General features: G+C 35.8%; 1 protein-coding gene across 1 annotated transcript; it reads right to left on the bottom strand.

The window, feature by feature from the left end:
* Positions 1-1,035: 1,035 nt before the first annotated feature.
* LOC145767038 (fatty acyl-CoA reductase 1-like) lies at positions 1,036-15,869 on the bottom strand. The gene is made up of 13 exons (XM_082578772.1): positions 15,724-15,869; positions 14,328-14,528; positions 13,451-13,626; positions 9,073-9,167; positions 7,878-8,016; positions 7,510-7,633; positions 6,922-7,141; positions 5,180-5,269; positions 4,828-4,909; positions 4,391-4,480; positions 3,803-3,932; positions 2,694-2,821; positions 1,036-2,147 (listed from the first exon to the last, which is right to left on the bottom strand). Exons 1-13 carry the CDS (start codon positions 15,739-15,741, stop codon positions 1,985-1,987), a joined length of 1,656 nt encoding a protein of 551 aa, XP_082434898.1. The 5' UTR covers positions 15,742-15,869; the 3' UTR covers positions 1,036-1,984.
* Between the last annotated feature and the right edge of the window lie 7,759 nt (positions 15,870-23,628).

Genomic DNA, 23,628 nt, shown 5'->3' with positions numbered 1-23,628 from the left:
TCTCACATTTGAAAATACCAAAGTCTGGATACCGGCCAAGTAACCACAAAAATCTGTCAAAACAAACTCCAGGCCTTAAATGAACCTCAATCTCTAAAAAAAGGCCTGCCATGCAGGGTAGGTTCCAGCCTGTTTTTTTTTTTTTACATGGCTCGCAAATCTTACAATGTTCGTTTGCCTACAGTTAGCTCAGTGGTTACGCGCTCAACTCAAGATCACGTTGCGCAGGTTCGACTCTCCGGGTGTGCGCTTGAGCAACGCATGCAAGAACTTGGCAGCTAAGAGATAAAATAATTCCCCGGCAACAACATTTCAACAATCGGAAAACTCACTCTGCCAGTCTCGGTAAACCGGCCATACGCTAAAAGTATCTACAAGCATGTGAAACTACCAGGAATAATCAATCAACCATCAAGGCTTTGTCAGTCCTACGATAAAGATTCAAACCAATCAATAACAGTTTGGTGCTCAAAGTTATTAAAAAAAAAACAAGTAGGTTTACGCAGGGCAAACCGTAAAGTTTAACATTATTGAAATTTATAATGTCGTTGTAGGGACTGTGCTCAAGCTTTAAACTCATTCTTATCCTATTCTGCCTTCAAGCATGGTGTTACGTCCGCGTTGTAGCTTTTTCTAGACCTCTGCTACGTAGCCTACCTACCTTATTGTTTTTGCTGTGATGGTCAAAAATATACCTATTAGCTTCTATCCCTATAGTAGTCTACAGCCTTAAAAGGTTGATTAGATGTCTGAGTTAATGACGTATTATGTAGGCTTATGAGAAAAGCTAAAGAAAACCACATCATTTCGTGTATTAGGTTTAGTTCTATGTAACAACCTGACTAAAACTTTATCACTTTAAAATCAGTTAAATGGCGAAAGAACTGGGCGGTTTCATATCCTGCCTTGCTGTAAAACTTGCGGAATCTAACACGACAACACCTATTGATCATGTTGATGGAGGGCTTTTCCAAACTGTTTAATATTTCTCTGACTTGCAAAAGTCTAAACTCAAGCAAACGAGATATCTGGCAACCTTTTTATTTTTAGTAGGCTACTGTATCTTGAAAAGCAATAACTTATAGGCATCATCATTAAAAATTAGGCTACCACCAACATTGTTATCAAACCTACTTGAAACTTAACTTTTGTAACTTACTGTAGACAGTAGTTTATATTGATAAAGTTTGGGCATCATCAACAAATAGATAACGCTTAACGGCGGCTAGTTTTCTGTAGGCCTAACCAACATATTCTTTAGTAGCTGCTGTACAGTTACAAGAAAGCACGTGCTTCTCAAGCAGCCTTGTTACATTATTACAGTCAACAACAGCGATGTTAAACAAATGAAGGTATCATGGCTCTGTTTGTTGAGCAATCAGAACTCCCCTTCAAATAATCACAGTTAATAGTAGCGGCAAGTAAATGACAGTGACACAAACAAACACAACTAGTCCATTGTTTAAGCTTGCTGTAACAGAGATTCAGACTCACGCAAACACAAAATGGTTGGAGGGCTAGTGTTTTCATGCTTTTGTTTATGCTAAACCAAATAGGCTCACAACTTGCAGAACATTGCTGCATGAAAATCATAGATAACGATGAGATATTTTGTTGTTAAAAGCAATTAAATGACAATTTTGTTGGGTGTTAACCTTTTTTCTGCAAGTTTTAAACACACACTAGGTTTGCAGTTTGCTCAATAGCAGTTCATATCATATTAAAATAAACTGATGTGACATGAAATATGATACGGTAAAAAGACAAAGAGGCACTGTGTAAATCAAGCAGGTGTTTGAAACTTTAAAAAAAGTGAGCACCAAAAAATGGTCACCGTATGGCGCGCCACTGGTCTGGTGACAACTTTTCAAAAACTATTCAAAACAACATTTAGTAGGAGGTGAAAATTGAAGGTTTTCGGAAGGGACTCATTGAACAACAGCAACACATGAAGAAAACTGCTTCGAGGCTAGGCATGACAAGTTTATCGAACTGAAAACCTAATACTTGAAATATAATTGAAAAACTTAAACAAAAGAGAGATGAAGAGATGCCAAAGGTTTCTTGCACTTGAAGTCTGTGAGACCAGTAGTCTCCAGGAAATCATCAGGAGGAGCCCTTGGAAGCAGTAACCCAGCATCCGGACTCTAAACATTAGAAAGTATTAAGAAAAAAAGAGGAAGGGTGATGTAGCTTAGGCTATTTTCTTAGTCTTAAACATTTTAGGATGAAACAAATTTTTGGTTGGCGATTGCTCGATGTGTAGTAGAATAAGTTTTCTCAATTCAGATGGCTCTTATGAGAGAGCAGTCCGCCCAGATAGAGCTCAGCTGGTTAAACGCCTGACTTTGTGCATAAAAACAACAAAAGGTCAAAAAAGATGCGTTTGAGCACTCCCATATCAAGCACTGCTCTCCATTCATCAGCACCTAAATAACTCACATAGAATAACACTTCAACAATCGGAAACTTTATTGTGATTGTGTGAATCTAGGTTACTGGGTCTGCATCAGTGCTTCAAAGCCTCTGGATTAAGCTATCAAAGGAGTTTTTTCAGTCCGAGGATCACGATTCCCGCAATCTCTTTATGATTTAGTAGGTTATTCTTAATACCAGACTAGAGTACAAAAACACTTAGCACGTCAGAAGTAGGCTACTGTAGCTATGGAAAACACCAGGCAACCCCCACTAACCTCCACATACGTCGTCTTGCTTCCGGGTAACCTTTTGTGTCTTCTTTCACAATGTACTTCTTGGTGCCTATTGCGTAGTGACGAACATATTTGGACCAATCAATGGTGTGTGCAATGGGAGTGAAAGTCTAAAAAATATCACAAATAAATAAAGTTCTGCTTATACACATCCAACGCAGACAGCAAAATCCATCTTTTTTACATTAATTCGTCTGCAGACGTTGAATCAATGCAAAAATGACGGATTTTGTTGCCTGGGAACTATTCTGGGTGGGCTGCCAGTAAGACCTAGTAGCTCCGTTGAACAAGCGCCAAACTTTACGAACAAAAATACGCCAGGTTCAAGCAACGTATTTCAAGGACAGTAAAGTTGTCCTTGAAGTTACTCCATTACTTTCCCTTGATATTACTTTATTCCATTCAGGTGCACTTAGTCGATGGAACAATCCACAGACAACAATACTTCATACGGCGAAAACTTTTCTCTGTCGATTTCAGTGACGAGCTGGCGAGCTTGGGCCAGTGGTTTATAGCTTCTATAACAGGGGTGTGCAGACCGTGGACCCCGGGTCAAATGTGGCCCGAGAACTTACGCACTTTGGCCTGCGAAAACGCCCGAACTTTACATGATGTGTGGCCTGATAAACGATTTTCATTTATGTCCCAAGTTTGTAACGTTTAGTAAACATTATCTTTGTTTGACAACCCGGCAAGTTCAACCAGTGTAAATTTAGGCTAGCTAGGCGAGAAGTAGTTGCGTGGTCATTTATTGTGTGCACAATCACATCCGTCACAGTATAGTGAACAAAAAATAATTCCAGTGAACGCAAGTACGTGCACTTGACAGGACAGAGTACAGTAGTATTGTACCTTTCAAGGATATAGCCTAGTTGTGACAGTGCTGATGGTATGTTGCCTCACTTTGCCTACGTTGAGGCTACTTATGTATTTCACATAGTCACTATGAAGTCTATGTGGAACACAGTTGTGGCTCACGGACCGAGCTGGTTATGTATATTTGGCCCAGCGGTGCAAGTTTGCAACAACCCTGTTTTAAAAGTATAGAAATAATTTTGGGCAATAATTTTGCATCACTGAATAAATCTCACCCGTTTGTCTTCTTCTGACATGTCGCTGTGTAGACGAAGAACGCTTTTGTTTTCCCATATCCACTGGTTGTTGATGAAGAAATGCAGCACGCTGACATTGTCGTCTATCAGCTGATTGTAACGCAACAATCTACAATAACAAACGAACAGACTTCATAAGTGCAAAATCAGTCAAAAATTGTTTTTTTAAATAACCTTTTTCTGCTGCCGACACATCTTTTGACAACCAGAAGCGGTCAGAGGAAACCATCTCTTCTGCGCATTTTGACGCCAATTTTGTCACTCTACGAGTCTACGATAACTGGTTTTCAAAATACGTGAAAATTGGTGTATTTGGAACAAGAGCCGTGCCCTACTGTTGAGTTTTTACTCAAAACTCCACTACATCAGACCCCAGACTTTTGAAAAATCGGAAATGGTGAATATGTGAAACACCTTTGTATATATCCAATAAATTCTCCATGGCCTTTGAGAAAAAAAAGCAACACTAACGAAAAACAATGCATGACAGATCAAAATTCCTGGTTTCGATTTGTTTGGTTACATGGGAGGTCTACTTTAGATTAAAACCATGGACGTTGAACTTACGTTGATTTCTGTCCAAACACCGACATTCCTTTGTCGAATATATACGCTGGAAGGTATTGCATCACAAAGGCTTGCAAACGATACAAAAACCTACATGAAAATGTAAACCAACCGTTAATAGTAATCCTAATGAAATACGTCTGTTAAACCCCGGTAACGCTAGGCTACCTTGACAGTGCTTATTTGAGTGCGGTTAAATGCCATCACATTATCTATTCAGCTTGAGGTGTACTAATTAACAATTTGTCACTTTTTGAGAGAGTAGCTGCGCGGATGGCTTCGAGCAGCTACTCTCTCAATCTGTAACAGAAAGTAGGCTACTCTCGAAATCTGTCGCAGATATTACAACTCAGAAAGCCTGTGACCTGTTTAAAATGTTTAAAACCACAAAATAACTTTGTAGCGTGGCCTACGGTTTGTAGCAATTGGATTCTTACTTGTTGGAGACAAGGTGGAGAGAAGGGGCGGTCATTACTTTATCAAAGGGGTAAGCCGAAAAGGAATCATGTAGGAGTTCACCTGCAATACATGTTGAATATGTTGTGACACGTACAGTAGTCTGGTAGCCTATCTTTTCTTGCATCTAATGTAACGCTGAAGGATTCAATACAACGGATAGAAAGCAAAAACCATAGTAGATTAGCGTTGTTTTGCCGTACATTTTTGTGGACTTGCGTACGGCTTTTGGATAGAAGTTAACCAGCAGGCTAAACCAGAAACCAACTAACAAAAACCTTTAATAAGAAAAAAACTAACTAACAAACCAACTGCTCAACAATCTTTTCTTACTCCATTGCTGTGCTCTAAGTGGATTGTTTTCACCAACGACAACTTGGTATATCGGGACTCTTGTGCGACGTGAGATTTCAGGGTCATGTTCTAAAATACGTAACCGAGTGACATCAGTTATTGCAAAAAACATGCTGCAGTTGAGCAAATTGCCATTATCCAATCATAAACTGGAGTAATACTGTAGACTTCGAAAACAGTACTTTTTAATATACTTAGAAGCCCTACAAGTTATTGTTGCTGGTCTGCCAAACTTTGTTGATGTCATATGGTGCACAACGTGAGCCATTATGGTCTACCCTCGCTGAACAGTGTGCATTTTACTTTACTGTTACAGTTTACAATACCGTTCCACCTTCCTGGATGCACATCAGTGGCGTATATTCAGGGTGTTCAAGGTGTGCACTGCACACCCCAAGAAATCCAGAAAAAAAGAAAATTTCCATCGGTTGTCGATGTTCTTTACTTTCATGATATTCTAACATCTTGCTGCATGCTGATTGCTTTCTTTTCAATTGCAAAACTCGTCCCCTTCTAATTTTAATACTCCAACGTTTGAGGTCATTGCCTTTAATTTTTTTCGGTCATTACCTTTAAGCTGGGTGTGCACTGACAGCTTGGCGAGTGCTATTTAAAATAAACAATTAAGAAAAATGACGTCACAAGGCAGCGAAAACAGCAATGGTTTTAGGTTAGCCAGGCTGTGCACTCGCTGATCTGCACACCTTGGCGCGTCATTGGGGGAATCCCAGGCAATAGCAAGTTTTAGCTTGTTGAATTAGAGTTTGAGGTGATCAGCGTTGGAAACAACTTTTGCTAGAACTGAAGCAAAAGCAAGCTTTCTACTACGATGTAATTCAAAAATTTATTGCACAAACAAGAAGAATCGAATTATGCTATAGATGAATTTTCCTTCTGTAGTCGAGGTGTTAAACATTTTCGTTTTTACTAAGTAGTACGGCGGATAAAAGTACAGCCGACCAACATAGCAATCGACTTTCTTTTCTTGTTTATTATCGAGTTGCTTTGCTATTGTTTTTTGTTTTAACTTTCACCTGTTTGTTTTTAATTCGCTTGTACATTTCTCAAGGTGTTGCGACCGTGCCTAATCCTTGCATGAAGTAAACCATTTTCATCTCGAGCACGCTTTAACTTTCGCGTTTTTTCAGACTCCTGCTGTGTTATGGCAAGTAATATTGTTCGTTTTGATGGTCGGAAATAAAAAGTGAACTGAAGTATGTGACTTTAGAAATGCAACTTAATGTTTGATATTATTAAGTCTTTCATTCAATGCGCTGTCAAATAAATATCTATTTTGTATTCTTCTCCATTCCGACAACATTATTTTTGTCAGTTCTGTTCATGTTCAGAATTTGTGCTGAAAGTGCTCTCTGAACGCACCAAATTCAATGTTAATTTTAAAAATTTTCTGGGGGAGGCCCCCCAGACCCTCCGCTGTTGCTTTGCCGTCACTGAACACCCTGTCAAAGTGGTCACGGTACGCCACTGATGCACATAAACCAGGTAACATCGCAGGTTTTTTTTTATTGTGAAAGCCTATGTTGCTGCATAGTTTTGCCTGCTTTTGGAACAGCAAAGTCAACCTTGTCTTTTACAGCACAGCTTTGGCTTACAAATAAGAAGGTTATAATTAATCTCATTTCAAGAAATAAACTTCAACATTTGGTTGCAGTCTGCACTAAGTACTAACAACTGTATTTTCTAAAATTCTCATTAATAACCTGGCTTTGAAACGCTGGTAAACTCGTTGAGCATCGGAAGTTCTTCCTCACTTTGATGCAATAAACCTGTTTTCCAAGCTGATGCTACAACTACGTTCACTACAAAGTCCGCTGGAATAATATCTAAGTTGAGATGGGTGCTCATGTTTAAGGAATGAAGCAATCCCTTCCCATAAGCGACAATAATCCCTGTGGCACCATTCAAGTTAGCACACCAACCCTGCAATTGAGGTTTAAGTTCACATGTTCCATCGTCTTAATTGTGAAATGTTTTTTTTATTTTTTAGTAAAACTTTGAGTAAAGCAAGTTATCTTGAAACCTCAAACAACACAATAGGATAAATAGTTTATCATGGGAAATTGATTCAGTTTTCCAATCTTGTAATGTTGCTAAAACGATCATACTTCGCATAAAAAGAAATCTCGGACCACATATTCGTCGGAGGCGCAGATGCCTGGCTCAGGCAGGACAAAGGGAAAAGACTGCTATATTACTTAACATGGCATGTTTTTATTACAAACTATGCAAAAAATAACAGTGGTGTTGCACCGTATAGCTCTGTTGTGAATGAAAGTCTAATTCCTTACCGGTAACGGCTCATTCATGCACGCGCCAATGATGCTTGGACGAACAATGCACATCGGTAGCCCCGCACCTTCCTTAATGAGAATTTCTTCACCGATTGCTTTCGTTAGCGTATAAGTATTTGGCCTAAATGAAGACTATACGTTAAAGAAATAGATGGGGGTTTGTATACAGACCAAATGTAGCCTACAGAAAACAAACGGGATAATGACAAAATATAGTGACTGGTTTAATAACAGCGCAGCTAGAGCTTGGTCTGCAAAAAAGACATGAAAATATCAGCACATGGCTTAATTCGGGATAAGAATAAATTGATAGCGTGAAAGAAAAATGAATGGTAAAAATGCAAACAAAAGCATTGCACTTAAACCTGTCGCCAAGAATGTCTGGAGTTATCTTGGTTATCATCTCATCGCTCATCCATTCCATTGCGTCCTTTAGTTTATCAAAGTTCCATCCAGTTGGAAAAACACCCTCGTCAATTTGCTTGTAGTTGCAATAAGAGTAAGCTGAACAAAAATTTACATATTTCATTTATCCAAGCAAATGCCTAGAGATTGAAGAATGAAGATTCAACTTGAGGGAACAGTAATACAACAAATATCTAATGCTCTTGTTCCAGCGTGTAACTAAACATTACTAAGCCATGGCTCGTTGTGAGTATTCTTGTACTTTTCGTCGAAAAAAAAACAAAAAAAACGAGGCCTAAAAACGCTTCTTTACATCATTAACCATGAATTATTAGCTGTCTCGATGATGCTCAATTCAACTTGAACCAATAACGTCACAAATTAGTCAGCACATTATCTTATTTATAGTTTCAACGTCTATAAATGTTGGATCAATCTAAAAAGGGCTGATTTAGCGGTTGGGCAGTAACTTTGCTAACAAAATGCTCAAAGAAATGTGTCAAATACAGCTCAAGCATTAAATTTTTGTTGTGAACTTTAGGCATTTTGGAATGCAGTTTTAGGAAATTGTTTGTGAGGAAAAACTTGTTCTCGGACGTCCACTAACTCACAGAACTTCTCACATGTGATGAAATCAACGATTGTATGCACTCACACTCTCACAGAACTCTGCAACCAGTTGTGACAAAAATGTAAGTTGTAAATATAAAAAAGCAAGGAACTCTTAACAATCTGTTGAATGTAAAAAAAATGAGTAACTTATGAAACGTGTTTGTATGTATGTATGTCCGCCTCGATAGCTCAGCTGGTTAGCACGTGATTTCTGGAACGAAGAAGCTTCAAGATCAAGCAGCGCTCGTTCGACTCTCGGGGTGCGCGCTTGAGCAACGCATTCAAGCTAAGTACTGCTCTCCATTCAACGGCACCTAATGGATGGAATAATTCCTGGCATCAACACTTCAACAATCGAAAATTTCACTCTGTCAATCTCGATAACCGACCCTGCGTCAAGAGCCTCTACAAGTATGCGAAACTACCAGGAATAACCTATCAAGGCTTTGTCATACCGAGGATAAAGACTCAAAACAAAAACCAAACATAGAAAATTATGAATACACATGGCTTATGCAAAAGCAACGAAAGCAATTACCTCACCTGTGGACAAATGAACTAAACAAGAAAAGTTCTTAATCCTTTTGCACAATCTTACAATGAAATACACGGCAAGTGAATTCATCCGAAATGCCAACCTATATAAGCAATAAGCATTAGCTTCAAAAATACTCTAACATTTTGAACTAACCATTTCACTACTATCACTTGCAGTTAAGCTATATGGGATATACCTTAAAGAATATTTGTTATCACTCTATCTATCTATTACTCTATTTATCACTCTATTTATTCTTCACTTTGAACATTGGTTTTATATCCCATGACGTAAATATTTTTGTGAATGTGTAAATGTTGAAGAAATTTTGCTCATCATTTTAATTTTGATTATAGAGGCTTACAGCATAGTTTCCCTTTACGCAGCACTCATTGCAGTAATTTGTTTGTTTGCAGAACTGAAGATGCTCATTATTATGTAGCGAAATATATATTCTTTTTTAACATGAGGCTTGTTGAACTTTATTTTAATAATTCTCAAAAAAGTTTGTCGATGTGATCAAGTCAACCGCTTCTTGCTGACGGCGTGCCAGGGTTAGGCCTCGGTGTCTCAGAAGACATTCGCTTTATCACTAAGCATTAGCTTCAAAAATACCGTACTCTAACATTTTGAACTAACCATTTCACTACTATCACTTGCAGTTAGGCTATATGGGATATACCTTAAAGAATATTTCTTATCACTCTATCTATATATGGTTTTAGAGCAAAAAAAAAGTATAAAAACATATCAAATTTATAAACTTTTTATTCAAGACCAGCACAATCTTTTATGCGAAGAATTCAATCCCTTACAGAACACACCCAAGAAAAACTAGGTTACAAGAATTGGCTGAAAATCGCCAAACATGGAGACTTTTTACTGACGACATTTTGCACCCAATTGGTGTAAAATAAATTATTCTTATTATTAAGGCCTAATGTTGTTTTAAATATTTATCTGCATGGGCAATATTCCGGTAGGTACTCACTATTCAGTGCTGGCAAAACCACACAGTGCGTGTGGTAAAAATTCTGCACAAAATTATAAAGCAAAATTTTTAGGCATTTATTCTTTATTTAATTTATATAATAGCATTCCCTACATGTCTCAAAAATTTTATTAACATTCCGCATTTGGACTATCAGGCACATGTTGTACAACATTGGCTTAACACTTTGCTCCTCAAAGGGAGGCCAGATTTGGCCCCCCCCTCATATTTTCTTTAATTATTTGAAGCACAGTAACGCCATGCACTTGGTTTTTCTTGACTTTTCCTAAAATTGCCAGGCGGATCTGATGATATTAAATTTGATGCTAAAAGTTGTGTAGTTTTCTTGTAAATTCAAGATTTTGGTGAATTTTTGCTATTTCTAGCTAACTTCCAGCAAAGCGTGAAATGGATTACATTGCGATGACAAGCCATAAGCTCATAATTGCTTCGTGTATCGATATGCGCGAGCAGAGAGAAGCATCCTCTTGCTTTCTTTTGTTTGGTTTGACCTCAATAATACAAAGCGCGTTATTTCTTATGCTACAAAGAAAAGCCAGTGATCGCAAAGCTGTTAATTAGAAGCAATAAAAGCAAGCTTTTTTGCGTTATCAGCTCTACAAAGAAGAATAGCAATCCACGATCAAAATAGTAGGCTATGGAGGCCACAAACTATTCAAAACAGTTGTTTCAAGCAGATAATATTCATTGACGAATAAAAAACGTTACAATAAGAAATCTTCTCTTGGATAAAGACACGAAAACCTGGTTTCGAAATAAACGTTCTATGGAAATGCTCTCATTGACAAAACTTGCAATTGAGGAAATGTATCACTGCAAATGCTTTTGGGAGAAGCCAGAGAAATAGCGTTTTTGCAAACAGTAATTGTGAGATACACTCAAAATTATGAGATAGGCTCCATTTACACGTAGCAGCTAACTCGATGGCGTCCCTTCACTGCTTTATGTCGCCTACTTGTTGTTATGTCCTGTATTTTTGTTTCACAGTGCACTGTGTTTTGTTCCAAAGAGCGCAAAATAAAGATGATAATGCCTCATCTACATTACAAAATATTTTGTAATGTAGACCTACAAACAAAATGTACAATGTACACAATGTACATTACAAAATATTTTGTACTGTAGACGAGGCATAAATTTAGGCGTCACATAAGACAAACAACAAATCAGCTTTCTTCATCATTGATTCAACATCTGAATACGTTGCGCCAATGTATAAGAGGCCGGCTATTGTGAAGACCCGCCATTTATAAACGATCCGATTATACCAAAAGTGGGACAAACTAGTGGATCAAAGAATGAATAAATAATGCTGAGAAAACTAAATCTAAGTGACGAACAATACCGATGTCTTCATTTATCTTGGAAAAATGCTGCCTAAACTTATCAACAAAAAATACAGTAAATAACGGCAAGGATCCCGAAAGCAGAATTTGCTCGACTTTGGCATGAATTTAGTCAGACATCTACAGTAATAATTCCACACATACAATAACGGGCTCTCAACTGCTGTAAGATACATAATAATCAACCTGGTTCTGGGCGATTTGTGTAACAGTTTAGGGGAAGACACTACTTGAAATGATGCACCACACAAAAGATTTTCAATGAAGACTGAGTCTAAAAACCGATGTGGATAGTGCTGCACAATAACTTCAAGTTTAGGACAGAAGAGGCACAAAATATCACGATAAAAATAAAGACCTTGTGGGAAATTTTCAAGAATCATAACACGATGCAAATAACATAAACGCTTAGTTTGCATGCTGCTCTAAGCTGGCCGGCAACCACAAAGGTAGACAATAGCCTACAGGCAGTTTATAATTCGATAACAGCGCAATAAACATTATAAATACGTAAACCGACAATTTTCTTTTACAAACGTTTTACGTCTAATAGTAAATTTTCCCCCAACAATTTTTTGTGAAGCACTTGCAAACCACGGTTTTGTAAAATAATTCATCATTATTATTTTTTACTTCTCGGATATTGTAAAACGTCATCAGCAAAATCACAAAAAAAATTTCATTACTTCAATGTAGTAGGCCTAAGAATTTTTTATAGAATTGTAGCCACGTTGTTTCAACAAAGAAGCCATTTTTTAGCAATGTAAAGTTATAGAAAATAATTTGCAATCATGCAAATGGTTGGAAAGAATCTAGGAAGTCTTCTCACAATCTGGCACAAAATGATTATGTTTATTGTATCTCAGTAAAATGTTTTTTTTTGGCCAGAAACATAATCACTGCCTTGCTGACGTTGTCGCTTTTACGCGTATTTTTAGTGCTTCAAACAATAAGGACCCAGTCAGCAATCCAGTCCTTTTACATTGATTCAACATTTGTAAACATTAAATTTATGTAGATTTGCTGACTGTGGGTTATTTCACATTTCCTTTGTTTACGCATGTTCCTCAATTCGCTGTTGCATTATTTCGACGCTGGCTGACTAAAAATGTATTTTCAAATTGATTGACACAATCTTCAATAAACAGTGAGCTTCGAACTTAGCTTTGTTGATGTAAATGCTGTATTTTTTGTGGATGTAATTTATGAGTCATGTTTATAAACACCCGTAAGCGAAATGACTTATGATGTAGCCTGCATGATATTTGTGTTGCGACTTGACACAAATTCACAATTTCAAAAGCACCTAATTTGAACTTAGAAATTTCAGATTATTTCAACAACTTGTTCAATTGTCTTCTCTCTACTAAAAATATTCATTCTACAAACTCAATTGTTGACCTAAAATACACAAACGAAGATGTAAACAGCTATTCAAGCAGGCTAAGGTGTTACTTATGAGAAATTTGGTTCCATAAAACTAGAAGCTAGCCACGAGTTTCGGAATGCATTAGTTTAGGATAAAAATGTAAGACAACAAACGCAGTTTTGTTTTTTTCAAATTCGTGTAACAATATTACTCTGATTGTAACTATTTTAGAATCAGTGAGTAGCTTACAATAAGATTTGCTCGCAAGTCGTAAATTCTAATCAATGCAATGATTCGGCACACCGCACACACACTTCGTGCGTTCGATCGAGCTCTTTGTTATTTAGAAGTTTGCATGAAATCGGATTAGCACGGTTAATTAAAGGCGGCAAGTTAAATCAAAATTGTCGTTTTTGGGTACCTTTGCAAAAATTGAAATATCAAGTTTAACATATAAAATTTTAAAATAATGAGTTTTCAAACTTATAGACCAATGATTTGCTTTCACACCAGTGCAACTTCTGTTGAAATAGCATCAGCGGATAACTCGTAACAGCTGATTGAATTTGATCCAAAAACGGCCCCCCCTTGAGCAGTTAACTTCCAAAAAAACGTTGAAAAGCAAAGGGTTAATGCAAATACCAGGAAGTTCTCACCTTAAATGTTGATCAAAACGCAATGTTGCAGCACAGTGAATGAAAATGTTTACTTCATTTTGGATTAACTCGATGGAATCTTTGTCAAGATCAAGATTGTCCCTTTCAAGATTGCAATAAATTGATTGAATTTTTCTTTCAAAGTTGGGTTGCATGGTGCGCAGTTTATCAAAGATCTGCAAAACATTTTTCAGAAAAATCAAAGTATTATCACATGAACACAAGATTTGCATAAATGGTTGAACAGTAAAAAGTTTATAACAATAACAGAACAATGTCACCTTCGACTACCATCAACAACCACTATATTGCCACATCATTTGATAGCACAGTAAATAAACATTCAAAGTTCCAATGACGAAACTGAAAAGTAACCAAGGAATAATATTTCAGTCTTAGAATAAGCACACAACGTAGTGCGCTGGATAATCATGACCACAACACTTTTATGCTCAGATACTTCAAAGAGTAAACCTTGATAAATGGGCCTAGGTCAGTGTTTTCTACATGGAGGCCTATCGTATATCGTAAAAAAATCAATTAGCGAGGGGTTTTATTCTTGTATTTGTTGTTTTTGTTTCATCTCTAAACTCTGCTGTGCTTTTATGTGTCTCATATAACATTGCACACTTTACTAACCCCAAGATACTTATCAAATACATTAATAAGCTTAATAGCTCAATTCATAAACACCCGACAACTAATAAAATAAACACTTTAAGGCAGCTATCCATTCAATGGTAGGGCAGGATCAATACTTCAACTGCACAAAAACATCAACTTATTTACGTCAAATGTTAATTAATTTACAAAACAATTTTTAGTAGCAGTAGTTAATAAATAATTGAGTTAAAATAAACAAAAATCATATTATTACAGGCAATTTGAACCAAAGATCCAATCTCTCATTCACTGTTAGATTTTTTTTGTTTCTTAAAAGAATGAATATTTTTTTGACTTGCGGACAGGTACGCAATAATTTCTCAACAACACATTGTCCAAGAAACCCAGTGGCTCCAGTAATGGCAACTGTTTTATTTGTATAAAATTGTGAGATACTTGGCAGAGCAAGTTTCATCTGCAAATACACAAAAATAAAAATGGATTAAAAGTAATTACATCTATTATGTTCTTCACTTTATAAGCCTATTTTAGTGAAGACAATAATTTTATGTCAAATCTAAACATTAAAAAAAGACAGTGTAATGGTGACACAAAAACTTGCTGCACAACAATTCCTGAAAAATAAAAATATAAGACAGTGTTGTATGGATTACAGCAAACAATGTGGCAAACTATGTAGCCTATCTACTCCATTTACAATTAGTTTTGTGAAGATAAGGTAAAGAGATGCAGAAAGCTTATGTTGTCTGTAAGCATTTGATGACAGTTCTCCAGTCAATAGTGCCCCTAAACTGGAATAAAATTAGTTCCAGAAAGTAAGAATTACGAGCAGAGACAGTAAAAGGGGAAGTTTCGAAACCTTAAACCAAGTAAACAGGACCATCTCAATGCAATAGCCTACCGTTTTTCTGTGTGACTGTAACCATTTGTAAATTATCTCAATCAAAGTGAGATGGTATAACTTTAATTAGACCAGCAGGCTTGTTAAATACAAAGTTATTTGAAATTTTTTTGTATTTTTTTTCAAAAACAATAACAGTGGCTGACACAATTGCTTTAAAAACAAATCAAAGGACAACACTAAAAGGCGGAAATGCGGAAATAAGCCGGGCGTGAAATGGCGTATTGTCCGCAGAAGTAGCGATTTAATGCTGATGTAGAAAACGCGGAAATACGATCTTGGCGTCCATATTGTTTAACATAGCAATAACTTCATCATGAAAGAATGAAATGTTGCAACATGGAAAAAGGCGGAAATGCGATTTTTAACAACAACTCAACACCGAACCTACTTTTATGTTGAAATATCATTGAAAGATATTGTTTAGAAGCAATTGTGAGGTCATTAAATACTTTGACTGTTTTAATTCCACAGTTAATGGAGTAAATTTCGAAATTTAATGGAATTTATTGAAATAGGATAAAGGCGGAAATGCGATTTTTAGCCACAACTCGATACCAAACAACTTCTTATGCTGAAATATCATTGAAAGATATTATTTAGAAGCAATTGTGAGATCATTAAATACTATGACTGTTTTAATTCTAAAGTTATTTTGGCTTATTTCCGCCTGTTAGTTCTGCCCCAAATCAAAACGTTATTCAAAACAACAACTTTCATTTAGATTGCAACTTAATCTAATGCTCACTTGGTCATTTGCTGTCATTTTTTTGTATTGCAAGATTCAAATATGTTCAATACGCATTTTCTGAATTCTGTACAATAAGTGAGTTTCAACTCTGATAGCCTAAAACAAACCTGACAATAACAAACAAATAGCGCTGATGCTGCCTAACACCTGAAAATAAAATAAATATGCAATAGGGCTAACATATGTTCATCAAGACACAAAAACCTTGCTAGGTTAAGCACTTTGTGAATTTCCACTCTTGCAGTAATTTAAGTGTCCTAACTTAGCAGGTACCAGTAGGTTACAGCTGGGCTAAGTTAGGCGTTGGTCTAATTTTAATTAGCGCATCCAGGCTAGTTTCACATTGTAAAAAGTGCTGCTATATATTTTCTTAAAATCCAAACATGATTCAAGTCAACGCTTAGCCTATATTAAAGGCTATAAGCCTACTATGACTTTTCGCATGGCATGAGCAAAACTCGATGAAAACGGACTTTGGAATTTGAACCAATTTTCAGTTGCAGACGAAGTATTGCCAAATTAAAATCTTCTTTTTATAGGTTTATATCCTAGGTTTACGTCAGAGACAGTCTGACATTCTGTAGGGTAAATTTTTTCAATAATGAATAATTTCTAAGATTGTGACTTGTACGTTAGACCTAATTTTTAATCATTTTAGGCTTACACCCAGCCAGCAATGACAAGTGGGGTCCATCTAGGTACCAAATGGGAAATATATTAGGCCCCAACTTGGCTGCCCGACTGGGTCCCAGTTATATTTGTTTGTGGCAGTTCCCTTGAAAATGTTTTAATTTTTTTTTTTGCGAGCAGTAGGTTAATCTGGATCACAGACGGATGAGCCACTGAACCTCAGGCCAAAAGACGCTGAGTTTACAGGTAACGAAATCAGCTTTTTTTGTAGTTGAAGGAAAGGTTAAACAAAAGGTGTATAAAAATGCCTCTACTGCCATTATGTCAAATAGTGCACCAATAATTAATGCAGTAATTATTGGCAGTATAAAAGCAACACTGGCAGAGTTGTTTTTATACTACCAATAAAAATATTCTACAAAATATGCAACAGTGAACCATTGTCTTGCAAGATCTCCACCATGAGATGGAACATGTTTGGACACATTCTGAGACTTCACCAGGACTCACCTCCCCAGAAAGCCCTTGAATTTGCAATAATTGGCAGCATAAAGTACCAAGGCCGAACCGGACGTCACCGTACCAATTTATTACAACTGCTGAGATCTGACATCAGAAAAGCTGGCCTGGGATCCCTGCTCAGCACACCACATCTCCATCGATTGCAAAACATCGCAAAGGACAAAACAGAATGGAGATCCTATCAACCTTGTTGAAAGACTGATCGAAGCCAGCGGATGCCAAACGATTTGGCTACACTGGCGGCGGAGACAGTTACAATAATAATAAAAATATTTTCCTGACAAAATAGGCAAAAACCTCTCTGTTCATAGCATTCACCCATTGAAATGCGATCGACAATCAGCACAACGTTTACAGACAGTAACATCACAAAGTCACAGCAATATAAGGGTGTCACACACAAAATTTGTGACAACGAAACTGTTTTTTTTAAATGCCACATCAGGGTGCCGCGGCACTCCGGTTGGAAGTTACTGCACTATTCTACAAACGGATTAGAGGCTCCTGTCATAACGACCGTTATGACAGGAGTAGTGGTTAGTATAAATTGATAGTCTGAGAAGTGGTTGATCAACATAGTCTTCGTGCACCAGTATATCTGGTATAATTTAGGGTTAGTTTTGACAAGGGTGTCAAACAGCGAATAGCATCTGGCAACACTGAATACAGTACAGTGAAAGAGAAAACTTTTGTTTCGTCTGTTGCGAGAATAATATAAATACCATACGGTGCAATTATGAACAATGCGAATAGAATAGCACCATAACAATTTGGATTCCACAACAGACAGGAAGCAGCAAAAGACTATGTTAGATTGTTAGTTATTGAGTCAGCTACTTCTTGTGCTTTTAATGTGACAAATGTCAAGCAGTCGTCAAGCATCGGCATTGAAACAAGATGGGCTTATTATTCTTCAGTAATAATGAAAACGAAAAGTTGTTTACTGCTGCGATAGTCAAGTGAAATTCTGTGGTTTTATTCAAACATCAAAAAATATTATGCCATACAAAAGTAGTATGAGAAAAAAAACCTATGCAAAAACAACAATTGTTACGACCGTACCTTAACTGCTAGCATTAAGGACTAAGCAAACACACTAAAAGTAGGCCTAATTAAATTATAGTTTATAACATACCGTAGGCCGACTTGAATACAGTTAATAAGATGACAGCCCAATGTAGTACGATGTTCAGTCTGAAGCAATTTGTGAAACAGTTGTTAAGTTCGGAGTTTGCACTGATTTGAGATTTCTGTTATTACACCTACGCAATTTGGATTCTCAAAACTACTGTTTCAAAGAGATTCAAGTAAATTTAGTCTACAGATCAAAATTGCACTGGCCTCTAGTTACTACCGGTATTATTTATTTGTGCAAGGCTTGTGTATTGAGGTTGCTATGATTCCAATTATTATCATCAAAAATATTTTTTCAAGTTGGGTACTCACGCTCATGTAACTTCACATCAATTACGTAACAGAACTTTTTCAAGTCCACATAGAAAATACAACTTTTGATGACAAAAAAAACTGTCCTGTCATTTAAACCAATCCTAAAGTACATGCATCATGGGTACCTTGTAGAAGATAGTCATTGATTTAACAGAATAACATTGCAACAACCAAAAAATTAATTGTTATATATGCTGATTGCATGTTAATTACATGTTAATTACTCATAGTAAAAGTTGATTCTGTAGAAATACGAGTCTTTGCTGTAAGAGAAAATTATTGAAGATAAGGATATGAGAAAGAAAAGCGAAACGCAATGGCATGGATGACTAGGCTAAAACGATAAGAGTCTTCTTTCGGTGGCAAATAAAAAAAGGTATATAATCTACTTTGACTCTACAATAAAAAAGTTTTCAAATAATGCATCAATAAGATACAATAGAAAAGTTGTCAGATGAAAACTCGAAGACTACTGTAGCTCTACACCTATATGGATAGCAGTTCATTTAAATACAACTGCAAATATGTTTCAGGTCCTTGTTTGTGTTCTTTTTGAGTGAACGCAAAAACACGATATCAGTTCAAGGATTTTTGTAAACATGCTTTTTTGCTGGATTTTTTGTTTTATCTGCCCGGCACGAGAATGTGGTGTCCCACAGGGGTCAATCCTTGGTCCCTTGCTTTTTCTTCTTTATGTGAATGATCTTCCAAATGCATTTTCTTTTTCAATTACACTTTTTGCTGATGACTTAAACTTTTATATGTCAAATAAATGCCTGTCATCTCTCCAAAAAAATGTCAATAGAGAAATAAAAAAAATTGATGTGTGGATGAAATCCAATAAACTTTCATTAAATTGTAGTAAAACTACTTATATGATCTTCTGCAACAAAAAAAGTGCAGCAGAAAATTTTAGTCTGTCCATCAGTGGCCAATCCGTCGAAAGGAAGAAAAGTATAAACTATCTAGGTGTAACTTTGGATGAGCGATTGACATGGGATAGTCATATTATTAATCTTAGAAAGCAGCTTGCAAAGGTCTGCGGCATAGCATTTAAGCTGAGATACATTGCCCCATTAACAATATTACAAACTTTATATTATGCTTTGTTTCAATCCAAGATCCAGTACTCGATTATATAATAATTGGGGAACAGCAAACTCTACATTGCTTGCTTCACTTCAAGTGTTACAAAACAAGTTCATCCAATCCTGCTTATTTTTGTCGAGGTCAACAAATACAACTGTTCTTTATCACCAATTTAATGCGCTCAGAATTGATGATATTATTAAATTAGAGACTGCAAAATTTATGTACAAATATGTGCACAAAATGTTGCCCCGGGCCTTTGCCGGCTGCTTTATTTTTGTAAACAAAATTCACCGTCATAAAACCTGTCAGAATGATTTATATTTGTCTTTTACAACGTCAAACTTTGGTAAGAAGATGCTATGTTTTAATGAAGTGAAACTATGGAATCAAATACCAAAAGAAATGCAAGAAAAGTCTTACAATGGTTTTAAATTTAAATATAAATGTTTATTAAAGAAGTTGTACAATGATCACTCCTGAAACATATCATCTGCTTATTTCTCTTTTTATTATGTTGCCCTGTGTTCCACTGTTATCTATTATGTCAAGTGCTGGTATTGTGCTATATGTATTAGCCTAATGTTCTTAATTTTGGGTATTTTGTGTAAATGTTTGGGTGGCAGCTGACTTTGGTGACCTTTTGGTCTTTCGCTGCCATCCTTGTTGTGCGAATTATTTGTGTTTATTGTGTTTATGTATATATATTTTTGTGTTTTTTTTCTTTCTTTTTCGCCAACAAAAAATAAACTGAACTGTTAGGCTTACATCATATTCGACTGGATATATTTTTGCCATAGGAAATGAAGCAAACGCAAATTAAAGTCAATGTTTTGTTTGCGACAGCAGATTATAGCCTCCCCATTAAAACGTACATTTTTTTGCAGACTTTGTACACTGTGCATATTTATGCACTAGGGCTGTTTAACTATGAGGCCTTCTTGCATTTATAATCGAGTTTTAGTGTAGTACAAAGTGGCATTACTTGATTTCTGTGTACTGTTCAGAAATATCCACTGCATTTTCAGTTTATCCTTGGAAATTTACTTCACAATCACATCCTTAAGTCCTAATTTGAAGTTTGTTTTAAGTGCTTTGTAGTGTTTTTGTTTATTTTTTTGATTTTCTAATAAAAACTGGACAAATATGATGCTCTGGATTTTTTACGTTTTTTTAAGTTAAAAAAAAAACGCCCAGGTTTTTTTGGGTCGGGTAAAGTATCGACAACCCTGAGTACTAGCTGCATAGTTCGTAGTACGGTAGTATTGAATTATTTAGTTGGGCACCAGAATTACTTGAAAATGATTGTTAGTTTGTGTTGTAAACATTTCTTGATGACCAGTGTTATAGAATATAAAAGTTAACTGCCTAGAACCTTTTGCATAGGTATGGAAAGTTAAACCCAAAAACCGCCTGTTGCTGTTTCCTAAAATAAATCTACTAATGCCCAAGGTTTGAGTCAAACAAGCCATGGGCATGCTATGATAAGGAAGCATAAATCAGATGGGTCATTCCATGGCAAGCGTCCTAGACCTATCAGTTTGACCCTCTTCGATTTTGCTCAAACTTGGTCAAAATGTTATTTGGCATGATTTAGCCATGCGATACAAATTTTAGCTCAGTACGTATCTATTATAGTTTTGGAAATATGATGCTTTAAAGTTTTAGGTACCCCCTAAACTTTTCCGCATTCAGTTTTTTGGACCATTTTCGATTAACCATATATTTTTTTCCGAAGGTTATATAAAGTTTATTTTTGGTAAAATGGTTCACTTATAGCTGTATTACATGATCGCATTGTCAAAATGCAATTAATTTGCAGCATAATGGAGTAATCAAGCCTCAGAGTAGCTCTTTTCTTCACTAAAAACAAATTTTGTGCCATATTTGGAAGTCTGTAACTTTTTTATGAAAAGTAGGATAGTTATTATATTTATCATGTATGCTCTTTTCCTACCAGGCAACAACTTCACCAAGTTTGATAAGTAACATTATATTTTTAGAAAGTTACAATGCATCAAAATATGCACCCTGAGCAAAAAAGCCAAAAAAACACCATGTTGTGGTATAAAAATACCCCCATAAAAAAGTGTTGACAAAATAATCTTTGTAACCATTTGATGAACATTACCTAAGGAACTTGTGTACAAAGTTTTGACTTAGTCACTAAACCATTTAAGGGTCATTCCATGCCAAATGAGCAAATGGGTTACACCACATGTCATAGATTTTATTGAAATTTGGCATACTTGTAGATGTCAAAGAAATATTAAGAATGCAAAAAAATTTTTGGAAAATTTTAAAAATTAGTAGAGTTATGGTCATTAGAAAAATCACCATTTTTGCCTGTTCCGCTTTAGTGATTTTGTCCAATTTCTTATTATACTTCTAATTTCTTAAACTGTGATCAAACAAAATGGCTGAAAATTGCTAGACAGACAGTTTAAGACCCAAGGAATCCAAAAATGTAAATTAAAAAGTTGACAGAGAACTTCTTGATATGATTATAAAGGTTTCAATTTGACACATGCATTTTACGGAGGCCAAACTTTGGGAGCCTATAAAAAAATGGGTATAAAAATTAAGTTCCAAAACAAAGCTTCGTTCCTAAACTTTTCATCAAATTTTCCTATAATTCAACTGATGATCCACTGGGATGCACGGTGTGACAAAACATTTTAAATAAAGTAAACAATATCACACCAAATCAGAAGAATCGGTTTATTTAAATACAGAGCTTTCGCCACACAAGTGTGGCTTCATCAGTATAAACTGCAACAATAATAAAGAATGATATACTATTAAGATGGTTATAAAATTTAATGAAAGTGTTAAAAAAGTAGATAATATAGTAAAGAAATAGAAAAGATCAAATATTATACATAACTATAAGACTTTAGGTCAATACACTAGATAATAAGATGATAATCAACATGTAAAAATTCAAATCTATTAAAATTGTAATTGGAGAGAACTTTTAACTATAAAACTAGTTTCTACGTATTGTAGCTCCTATCATTTGTCTGACTTGTCTGACTTCTAACGATGACATAGCCTACACTATTTATTATCGTGATAGCAAGGGATGAAAACAAACTGAACTGCTAATTCAAAGAATGTTGAGATGGAAACAAACTGAACCGCTAATTTAATAATTATAATATTATTAATTATATTATTATAATAATTAGCGGTTCAGTTTGTTTGCATCTCAACATTCTTTGAATTAGCAGTTCAGTTTGTTTTCATCCCTTGCTATCACGATAATAAATAGTGTAGGCTATGTCATCGTTAGAAGTCAGACAAGTCAGACAAATGATAGGAGCTACAATACGTAGAAACTAGTTTTATAGTTAAAAGTTCTCTCCAATTACAATTTTAATAGATTTGAATTTTTACATGTTGATTATCATCTTATTATCTAGTGTATTGACCTAAAGTCTTATAGTTATGTATAATATTTGATCTTTTCTATAAAAATTAAGACCTGAAATTCACATGTTTTATACTTATATCAATACTCTTTCATGTCAAATAAAAATTATGATATAATTTTGATAACTACTATGATAAAAGCTAAATTTTCTGACTTGCAAATTTTGTACTTTTTTTCACTCATTGTTTAAGATTTTTGTCTATGACATCACAATTTACATTATTGCTTGTTGATGACATCACAATTTACATATTGTTTGTCATGACAATTGTAATGTAGCTCATGAATGAATTCATTCATAGCTTATCACGCCAGTGTCGGAGCCAGGTAAGAGCATTGTTTGTGATGTTTTTGAGGTCGTTGTCATCACATGAAGGGCTAAGGGGGCAGTTGGTGAGGATGTGCTTCATCGTCTGATTGTCTAGGCCGCAATCACACGTTATATATAGAGGATGATTTAACTCAATATATAGAGGATGGATTCGAACAGAAACTCGCCACTGGAACCGTCTTCGTAGACCTATCTGCCGCTTATGATACCATCAACCATAGGGCCTTGCTTCTTAAACTAGATCAAGTCATCAAGAACCCCACAATCAACCAAGCTATTCAATCACTTCTTACAAATAGACGATTTTTGTTGAGATGAATGGTCGAAAAAGCCGATGGAGAACCCAACGTAATGGCCTGCCGCAAGGCTCTGTCCTTGCACCTATCTTATTTAACATATACACCAATGATCAACCAAAACCCCCCAACGTACGTCGTTTCATTTA

Source organism: Aplidium turbinatum, chromosome 3 (assembly GCF_918807975.1).
Source record: "Aplidium turbinatum chromosome 3, kaAplTurb1.1, whole genome shotgun sequence".
Lineage (NCBI taxonomy): Eukaryota > Metazoa > Chordata > Ascidiacea > Aplousobranchia > Polyclinidae > Aplidium > Aplidium turbinatum.
The sequence above is the reverse complement of the archived record's forward strand: the minus strand, read 5'-3'. Positions and strand labels throughout refer to the sequence as shown.

Coding starts and splice junctions, on each gene's coding strand:
- LOC145767038 (XM_082578772.1), bottom strand. Junction 5,270..6,921: donor TACCAGCGTTTCAAAGCCAG/GTTATTAATGAG, acceptor TACGTATTTTAG/AACATGACCCTGAAATCTCA. Junction 4,910..5,179: donor ACTTAGAGCACAGCAATGGA/GTAAGAAAAGAT, acceptor CATGTATTGCAG/GTGAACTCCTACATGATTCC.